This window comes from Enhydra lutris, unplaced genomic scaffold, assembly GCF_002288905.1.
Source record: "Enhydra lutris kenyoni isolate GAN:26980312 unplaced genomic scaffold, ASM228890v2 scaffoldscaffold12, whole genome shotgun sequence".
NCBI lineage: Eukaryota > Metazoa > Chordata > Mammalia > Carnivora > Mustelidae > Enhydra > Enhydra lutris.
In genome coordinates, this window is record NW_019154096.1 from 18,475,758 (window position 1) to 18,486,474 (window position 10,717).

A 10,717-nucleotide genomic window follows, 5' to 3' on the forward strand; every position below is an offset into this window, starting at 1 on the left:
AGTTCAAGCCCCATGTTGGACGTGGAGATAACCTTAAAAAAATGCGAGAAAAATCTAAGGGAAGAGGAGAAAAGTGTCAGAATTTATGGTCATGTTTTAAAATCACCACAGCAAGCATGTTGGGAAACAAACACTCTCAAACACTTTTTATGAGGCTTAAGTGGAATGATCCTTTTTGATGACAATCTGGCAATAACTATCAAAATTTATTCCCTTTAACTCAGCAAGAAACTTCTAGGACTATGTCATAAAGAAACAATCAGACAAGTGTTCAAAGTTGTGTGTCTAAGAATGTTCATCTCATTGTTTATAGTAATGAAATACTGGAACAAACCAAATACCTAAAATACAAACCAAATACCTTAATACCTGGTTAAGCAGAAGTGTGGTTTATTAGCCATGAAAATTCATACATTCAGTCCATACTTGCTGACATGAAAACATCCAGATCGTGGGGAAATAAACTAACAATAAAACAAAGTGCTGTAGAGATACAATAAATAGATGAAATGCATTAATATATTGGAATTACTTTTCAAATGTGTATGCATAGGAAAGAGTCTGGAAGGGTATTGCTGAAATATCAACAGTGTTCAGTTCTGAGTATGGGACTTCAGTGATTTTTTTTTTTTAAATCAACCTATTTTCAAAACGAAAAAGAACAGTACTCTTCCTTTTTTTTTTTCTTTTTAAAGATTTTACCCATTTATTTGTCAGAGAGAGTGAGCACAGGCAGACCGAGTGGCAGGCAGAGGCGGAGGGAGAAGCAGGCTCCCCGCTGAGCAGGGAGCCTGATGCGGGACTCGATCCCAGGACGCCGGGATCATGACCTGAGCCGAAGGCAGCCGCTTAACCAACTGAGCCACCCAGGCATCCCAGTACTCTTCCTTTTGAAAAATATTTAAGATACTCACTTTTTTAAAAGATTGCATTTATTTATTTGAGAGAGAGGCAGCACGTGAGCAGGCGGAAAGGCAGAGAGAGAAGCAGATTCCTTGGTGAGCCGGGAGCCTGACATGAGGCTCGATCCCAGGACCCCAGGATCATGACCTGAGCTGAAAGCAGACATTTCACCGACTGAACCACCCAGGTGCCCTGATACTCATTTTTTTTATGTCATGAATTATTTTTTTATTCATTTACTTCCAGAATTCCTCAAGAAAAAATAGTAATTTTTTCAGTGTGGTAATTGCATCCACATTGCAAAGTCTGTGTACTGGTTCATGTGATCAATACATTTACCTCAGATGCTCTGCTTGTTCCCATAAGCAAACTCAAATATCTGTAAATTTGAGTCCAATTTGAAAACTCATAGTGTCCTGCTCTGAGTGGTTTGAGGTTAAGTGGTCAAGGGAAGTCCTACTTTGATGAAGTGATTTAAGTTTGCATGTTGTCACTACAGCACAAATACTTCTTTGTAAGAAAATGGACACCTTGAACATGGTGTTCACATTCCCTGAAAGAACACCACATTGTAATAAGTGGGAATATTTTTTCTGCAAAGATACTGCTGCGTCCGTATCAGTTAAAAACAGCCCAATATTCAGTTTCAATAGCAGTAAATAAAGAAATAAAACACATATTTTTTTGTTTTGCTTTAGGTGCTTTACATATTTATTTACTCCTTAAGATGATTACACAGTTTAAGTATTTCATCTTTATTTTTTTATTTTTATTTTTTTAAAGATTTTATTCATTTGACAGAGCACCAGCAGGGGCAGAGATAGAAGCAGACTCCCCACTGAGCAAACAGACACCACTCCCCCTATGTGGGGCTCGATCCCAGGACCCTGGGATCATGATCTGAGCTGAAGGCAGATAGACACTTAACCAGCTGAGCCACCCAGATGCCCCTAATCTTTATTTTTTAAATAATTTTTAAGATTTTAATCATTTAAGAGAGTACGAGCAAGAGAGTACAAACAGGGGGAATAGCAGAGGGAGAAGCAGGCTCCCTGCTGAGCAGGGAGCCCGACATGGGGCTTGATTCCAGGACCCCAAGATCATGGCCTGAGCAGAAGGCAGACGCTCAATCAACTGAGCCACCCAGGTGCCCCTTTTTTTAGTTAATTAAACTGAGGCAGAAGGAGATTAAAATACCTGTCAGGAGCTAATAACTACATAGTCAGTGACAGAAATGAGGTGTCCAAGGTTCTCTTTCTCATTTATAAAAAGGCTACACTTTGTGGTACAGTTGGGCTGGAACTAGGAATTCAGTAATTTGAGCAGGTAACAACCTTAGCACTGCTTTAGTCAAAGATGGCAAACAGGTGTCATGCCTGCTCCCTGCTCTAGTGCCCACGGTGGCAGCCGTTGCTGAAGGACTTTGGTACTTTCTTTGGTACTTTCCCACTCTGGCTCACAGGCCCCCTCAACATAATGCTCCTGACAGCTCAACTGGGTCAGAGTTAGCATTCATCAGCTCTCATCTGTCTCACCACCTTACCGTACAAGAAAGCAAAGGCCTGGAGAGGCCTGGTCTCACCGCTAAAAGGTGGTCAGGTACACCTTCTAACATAGGTCTCCTTCCGGGTCAAACTTTCTGTGATTTTGCACTTAGGTTAATATGTAGAACCTGCTTAAAGCAGTGGATTGCAAAGTACTGGATTAATGTTGGCTTTTATTATTACCATAAGGGGAAGAATCTTAAAATATACCAACTCTCAGATGGAGCTGTGGAAATACCAGCTCAGTTTCCTAAAGTGGAGACAGAGCCCAGGGTCATACAGCCTTGGGTCCCCGGTCACTACTCCTGCGTGCAAAGAGTCTGTCCAGTGTAGATCAGTGATGATCAAAAACACTTTGAATGGCACCAGCAGCTTCACTTTGCCCCGGCTTGTCAGTCCCATCAAGCACTCCGCCCCCCCGCCGAGTGCCTGCTATAGGATGGCACCTAGATCTGGGCTTCCCTCATAGTCTCGCCTCTCCCCGCTGCTCCCAACACTTCTAAATGCTTGGACAACTTTGATTAACATTTCCACCACTCACAGCAGAATGTTCATTCATACTCATTTCCAGGTTTTTAAGTGGAATAGAAGATGCATGTTTTAGTGAAGGTATTTGACTTGACCCCTGTCTTTTTTTTTTTTTTTTTTTTTAAGATTTTATTTATTTATTTGACATAGAGAGAGATCACAAGTAGGCAGAGAGGCAGGCAGAGAGAGAGAGGAGGAGGCAGGTTCCCTACTGAGCAGAGAGCCCGATGTGGGGCTCGATCCCAGGACACTGGGACCATGACCTGAGCCGAAGGCAGAGGCTTTAACCCACTGAGCCACCCAGGCGCCCCGACCCCTGTCTTTTTGATGCACGGTTTGGTTGAGTAAATTGCTAAGTTAAACTTGTCAATTCCATCTTCTAATAGAGCCCCAGTTTGGCTACTGTCTCTTTCTTTGCTCCTTGGACCCCGTCACTTCTGACCTGCCATACTGCAGTAACCTCCCTGCTTCCAGCTTTCATCCACTTCTGATTCATTCCCCAAAGTGTAAAAAGAATCTTTGAAAGACCCCAGATGTCATCATGTTATCCTTCTGCTTGAAATGCTTCAGTGGCCCCCCCATATTTACTCTCTGATGAGGTCCAAACTCAGTAGCTCCCCTGCCTTGTTCTCCCATTCCATCATGTGCTAGTTGTACAGAATCATGAGCCTTCAGAGGTTAGCCACCGCCTCCTACAAGAAGTCCTCTCTCTCCCCTAATTCCCCCTGCCCCCAGGCTGAGTTGATTATCTCACTGTGGGCTCCCATTGTACCTCATCCTTATCTTGGATTTATAGCATCTGTTGCAGTAATGCCCATTAAAGTCTGGTTCCCCTATTGGACTGTAAGTTTCTTTGGGTAAAAAATAACAGTTGTGTCTTTTCGATCATTGTTTCCCAATAATTTAGCTCACTGCCCTAGAATTTTTTTTAATATTTGTGGAACAACGAATCAATCCATCAATTTCTCTGAAACCATAATTAGGGAGCTAACGAGATTTGTTACCTGAAATTAGGAAACAAAGAAAGGATAAGCTGTATATATAATCCTCTTTTGAATGAAGGTCCAATTCCTAATCATATTCATAAAGTGAGGGGCAATTAAAATAACAAGGGTCATGTTTGTTGACCTGTAGTCTTATGCTTCATCTGTTACCTTAGAGAACTTTCTGGTCACAGTTGCTTCCTTTCTCTTTCCTTGATTCCTCATTCTGCGTTTTACCTTAGTTTTATTGGGATCAGGAATATTGTGGAAGCAACAGCAATAGAGAAGAATCTAGAAATGGCAACCTAAAAACAATTTTCTGTCTTATTTTCCCCAATTATAAAAATAATACTAAAAAAATTTTTTATATCACCTAAAAGCCCACTTTCAGGAGCTCTAATGGTTTCATTGTTGTTTTTCCTGTTTCTGTATGTACATTCTTTCCCCAGGTAATACTGTATTATGAGCTTCCTGCCTGGACCACTGACTCAGTCCCTCCCTGGGCCACGCTGGTCTTAACAGCAAGCAGCTGCCCCGCCCCTGCCCCCTCCCCACACCCCACCATGGTCCCCAGCAGGTGCTCTCCCTTCTACCTAGAACACAATTCCCTGGACTGAGTCAGGAGAACAAAGGATCTTGGCCTAAATTATGACTGATTCTACTCCCAAATCCTTCCTAATTTTTAGCCCAGAAGTCTGGCAGCATAAAATTATACTTGTATAATGTATAATTAAAGGTGTGTATCTTATTATGAGACTAAGAAGCTTATTCACAACTCTTCATGGTTTGTTTCATGAGTCTGAAGTTATTCGTGGCCTGGGAGAGCCGATTAATAAACGTTTACTATGTCTTCTCTTCACGTGCAAGGAGTCCATCCCTTGGCCCCTCCTGAACCTGGGAAAACTTTTTTCCTCCACCTGAGGATTTAGATATTCATGCGCCTTATCCTTAGTGAAGGAGAATTTGAAACTTAATGGGGCCTTGTAACCTAACCTCCCCCTTGTCTTTCTAACTGATTGCTTATATCTTTCTAGCACTCTGCTTACTATAGAATTGGGCCCCTGTGTTGCTCCATCCAGGCGGTGGCTCTCAAAAATGCCGGCCCTGAGTGGCATCAGCGTCACCTGGGGGCTTGTGGGAGACAGAGATTCTCAGCCCCACCCTCCTCCCAGCAGTCTTTGTATTAGCAAGTGCTCCAGATGATTCCGCATGTGTGCTAATCAGTCTATACTAATAAACTCTACTGAGCTTAAGAACCCAGGCTTCAGATCTCTGAATCCCAGCACGGGAATGCTGTCAGACTTCCTGACAATAACCAGCCTGACTACCTGGATGTTTGCGGATTGGCCAATGTTCAGTCTTCTGGAGCTATGCAGAGCAGCCTGTTAGCATGCCCGCACGGCTTCACTCTGACCTTCCCGAGGCTGGCTGTTTGCTTTGACTAACATCTGTCATCACAGCCCATGGTGTTTCCAATTACTGTAGCCTGTCCAGCTGGGTTGTATCTCAGCAGCTGCAACAGTATTGGCTTAACATCTCCATCACCTGCCCCCAGTGAACATCTCGCCCCAGGTTCCAGCCCCTTTGGGGTGTTTTTTGACTCCTTACATTTACCATCCCATTCCCAATCTCGATGAAAGTTTTGAAACTTGGTGGGCAGGAAACCTTCATTTCTCATGAAAGTCAAAGGCACAAATGACAAACTCAGTAAAACACAAGATTGCTTAGATTGTCTAGAGCTCATAAAGAGGTCTCTCTCAGCATATACCTGCTCAGAGAGTATACTCTGAGTTTCGAACAAGGTGTTACCTACTCAAAACTAAATTATTTTGAGTTGTTCTGAAAAGCGCATAGTAAAAATAGGAATGGTCGGGGGAAACTTGTATCAGCTTCATCTAGAATAGTGCGCAGGGCAGAGACTGATGATAAGGGGCAGGGAGCACTTTCCAGATGAGAAAGGGAGGGGAGTGAGGGGGCGACTGCAAACCAGGCAAAGATGTACACTCGGACGGACCGACGGAGCGCTGTTCTCTCACCAAAACATGCTGGTTTTGATGACTTGTTTAGGTTATGGAATTCCACTGAAGGATGGAGACGAGAAAACCGATGAAGAAGCGGAGGGGCCGTATTCAGATGATGAGATGTTAACGCATAAAGGGCTGCGAAGATCGCAAAGCATGAAATCTGTGAAAACCGTGAAAGGCCGCAAAGAGGTTAGTCAGGTACAGAGCTGTCTTCCTAATGATTCCTTTTAAAGGCTTTCCCTGTTGCATTATCACTCAGGATACTAATGATCCATAAAGGAAGGACAGAGGGGGAGATCGGCAGTTACATTTAAAATTCTCTGTTCAGATCGGATACATTAGGATCTCTGGGAATTTACAAAATGCTCACTCCCTACTTCCCCTGTGAGTAGAAAATGGTATTGTCATAGAGCAAGTCCTGCAGTGGTCATGAGCACCCCGTGCCAGCCCTACACACAGGTGAAGAAAGCAACTAACAAAAATAGCTACCTACTTCTGCTTTGAACGAACCGCGCATGGGGATGAACTAGAAGTTTATCCATAATAATACATCATCTTTGTAAGAAAGTGTCCAGAAAGTGGAGGAGGAATCCAGTCTGTGGCCTCTGATCATTGTGACCCATTGGCAGACCAGGCAAAGCAGAACTAACAACAGTTAATGTTTTTGTTGGTTATCATTGGTGATAGCCTACAGCATCTACGCAACATAGTGTCCACTCCATCTTTGAGGACGTCAGCAGGAGGTCTTCGGAAGTGTGTATAGAGGCACATTTCTAGGATAACAGCTTCTTCCTATTAGAAAAGTTAAAAAATTATTACTATGATCATGAACTGTTCAGTTCTCCCGAAGTTCAAAAGTCATCATCTGATTTGTAATCATGACACATTTCTCTCTTCAGGTGCGATATGGATCCCTAAAATACAGAGTGAAGAAGAGACCACAGGTGTATTTTTAGTCATCTGCACTTAAAGAATCCCAAGACAAGTTACACTAATACATTGACTTTTTTGCTAACGTTATTCATTCAGGATTTACACATTAAAATAATACTTTAAATTGTGGTGGTGATAGGGTTTATTTTCATCAATTTTTTAGCTTTCATTTCTTTCACCATTACTTCCATATCCTGACTACTAAAGGTAGTTATGCAAAGCTTATTTATGTGTATGTATATATATCTCAGAAGTAATAGAAAATTGTGTTATCTGTTTTCAAAGTCCTCAACGACACTGAGTGCCTGGGATGTTAAGATGAAACACAAGCCCACAGAATACTTGAAAAGAGTCCTTTTATGGTTTAAGATACATCAGCCTTTGTGCTATTGTATTTGTGTTTACCTCCATTTATATTCTGTCTATCACATGAGGATAGTAATTAAATAGGCCTCTGATCCAGCAGTGATAGGACAAGGGCATAATGTAAGATACAGCATGTTTTATGTATTCTTTAAATTTTTACTTTTTTAATACTTTCTGGTTTTTCCACCATTGACTGAAAGTTTTCAAAACAAATATTTGAAAGCCAGGTTTCCACATAGCACTTTTATTCCTGACTAGTTTTGCACACTTGAAAATTGTTTACTTATTTGCAACTGTATGTTTAAGTTTTATTGACACTGTCTTTATTTTTATTTGTCACATCCCGACATGTCACATGTATGCCTTGAATTTTGTCATCTCTTTTCCTGTGGGTTTCATTTAAGTTCATTAGATTCTAATAATATGAAACTACAGCTCATTGTTCAACTTGAACTATTTTTAACTATCTAATCCTCTGTAGGTAAGAAACTGTTTTAAACATCTGCCAGTTTTCCATACATCATAGTTGAACTCAGCATGTTCTTGTTAACACTGGTTACATTTTCAGCATTTAAAAATAGTTTTTGTGAAACAGGATCCTGAAGTTATCCAGCAGTTGGTCCACTCACATGCCTAGCACTGATATGTGCTGCTGATTTATAAATCTATATTGACCAGAATCACTTAAACCTCCCATCTCCTGGCTGATTTCATTTCCTGAAGATAGGTGCCAATGCAAAATGCAGATATTAATCTTATGTACTAGAAGCTACTAGAATAGATATTAGAAAAATGTAATTTAATCCAAGAGATTTTGAGTTACGGAACGCGGAGGCTTTTTTAGGTGGAATTGATAAACTATGCATTATGAAGTCTCTATTTCTGGTGGTGGTTTTAGTGATCAGTAGTCAGATTCATACAGTTAATTCAGGTAATTGACTTGACTGTTCTGTTTGTCAAAAAGAAAAAACCAATGAGTGAGATTTGTGATATCTTTTACTTTTCTACCTTTTTAAGAAATGAAACCAGCTGGCAGTGTATATTCAGGACCTCTTCAGAGTGTTGGCAGAGAACAGAATGTTTATTTAAGAGTACCTTAGTTTAATTAATACACTGCTCTTGATACAAGTCTTAAAACATTTTCTGGACTATCTCACATTCTTGATATATAACATCAAGAAAAAATTTGCTCAACTTCTTTTCTCCAAAAGTTTAATTCCATGAATATCTTCATCTGCTTTACCTTGACTAATTTGTAGCCTTTGAGTTTCTAGAAAAATTCTCTAATTTGTGTTCAAAATTGCTAGGAATTCTGATTATAAACTCTTGGAAGAGAGTTTTACATATATTGCGTAATACCAGACTTAATACCAATGCTACTCCATGTTTGTCTTTCCTACCCAAAGGCAGTGTCATGTCAAGTTGCCTGACAAGGTCATGTAAGTGACTCTACATGAAAACATTACCTGTGTGGGCTGCTCTGCTCCATTTTACCTTTTCTAAGTCAGATCTGAGTATTAAACCAGTTCCTTAATTAAAGTAAATTCATAAGTACTGTTCTAAATTGGAGACATTATTTATCCCTCTACACTTCTACAAACAAGACACCACAGGTCGCAAAGGGGTAATGCATGTCCTTTTTCATCACATCTCCCTACACAGTGCCTCCTCTGATCTGTTTCTATTATAGCCTTAGACGCAGTGAATGTCACTTTGCTATTCCATTATTTCCTTTCTCTCCTTTCCTTACATTTCTGAAATTTTGCTGCTTTTCTCTTGTGTGTGTTTTACCATGCCCTTTCCTTGGAACTTAGTATGAAAAGCTTATAAACCTTTGTCTCTTTTAAAGTGGAACAGATCATTTTTGGTTCTCTGCTTGAGTCCACTGCTTTTAAAAGAGGTAAATTTCTCTCTCGACCACAGTGCCTTGCTTCCCCAACACCACCATTTGGTGAAGGGGCATCAGATGCTGCACAAGCCTATATAAGGCGCTAGTATGGTAGCTGTTAAAATTTATGCAGAAATTGTACCCGGTGTTTTATCTTATTATATATTCATTCAACTTGTGCATTAATATTAACTATTTCCCAAGTTTCTTTGGAAGTGACAGTTGATCTGTTCTTTCGTTTACCGTGTTTTTTTTTTCTGGGATAAAAAGCCAGAAGTATGTCTCATTGGTAAGTAATTAATTATGTAAACCCATGTAGGTCCCACACAAGATTCCCTCCACACAATTCACTATATGTATGTGGATTTGGCTAGAAAGTGGTAACTGCCAGCATTACTGATTATAAATACTTGACTACACAGATTGATGGAACAAAATTATTAAAGTGTTTTCAGGGAATTGAATCCATATGTCACCACCAAAGATTCCTACAGTGTTATAAAATATGTAAATATTCCAAATTTCTGTAAAACATTGGTTAGATAAATATGTCTTCTTTCATTTCCTTTTTTGAAATAACATAGTTTGAGCTTCTGTAATACTTGAACTTTTGTGTTGTTAAAAATAATCCAATGCTATCTTCTATTAAATATCAGTAATTTGTATGTTTAATTGGAGTGAACTGAATTTTTATTTTGATTTTCTTTTGTCAGGAAAATTAAGGAGTTAATATGTATTGACAAGCAACTCCCTACATGTTCCTATAGGCTGATTCATTTCCAAAGCAATTAAGCAATTTTGAGATCATTGTTTCTATGATATGCAGTGTATATTTCTTAGTAAATATCATTTAAGAGTAAAACTTTCTGAAAAAAATACAGCCTTTTCTTCTAAATGGTTAAGATTTAATCTTCTAGTAACATCCTACAGATTTGTTGTATATTAACTTTTTAAAAATTGAGAATGAATTAACATTTTCTCCTAACACCTCTTAAATCTGTATACTTTCATAGTTAAAAGAAAGCAGTTTTGTAATTTTTTAAACTCTTTGTAAAGGCTCTCTTTAGGCCCAGTATGGGGATAACTTTACAAATGTGTTTTTTGAAAACTTTAATATAAAATAAACTCATTTTATTAGTGACAACTTGTATGGTTTTGTGTGTGTCAGAGTACCTATGTTGGGTTCCATAAATTTATATTATTTATCAGGGACTATGTATATAATGTTATGTACATAGTACATGTTACATAATAGATAACCTGCACATGCTTAAGATTCTAAATCACAGAGCAAATCATTAAAAAAATAATATACATTCTGGAATGGTCATAGAATTACAAAGAAACACTGAATTGTTAAATTTGGTTGTTGGAATGGGAAGATATATTAAAAAAAAAAAATTAGTACAGAAACCCTATCCATCAATTTGTATTGGTTCGCTGTTTCAGACATAAAATATAACACAAAATTCAGATTTATGTATCCTGGAAATGTTCTGGGGTTCCATCTGTTTTAAAGTCAGACGTCTGTCTGCCTCACATTTAAGC

The 10,717-nt window shown here is 39.3% G+C and overlaps 1 protein-coding gene across 2 annotated transcripts in view; it reads left to right on the forward strand.

Moving 5' to 3' along the window:
• The window catches only part of LOC111145077 (receptor accessory protein 3), a 95,192-nt gene extending 84,885 nt beyond the window's left edge, over positions 1 to 10,307 (forward strand). The window contains exons 7-8 of one of the 2 annotated variants that reach the window (XM_022499699.1): positions 6,026 to 6,180; positions 6,882 to 10,307. In XM_022499699.1, the coding sequence (XP_022355407.1) occupies positions 6,026 to 6,180; positions 6,882 to 6,938 (212 nt within the window). In that variant the 3' untranslated portion in view covers positions 6,939 to 10,307. The remainder of the gene's footprint in view (positions 1 to 6,025; positions 6,181 to 6,881) is intronic. The other variant, XM_022499700.1, reaches the window with a different exon arrangement.
• Positions 10,308 to 10,717: the final 410 nt, after the last annotated feature.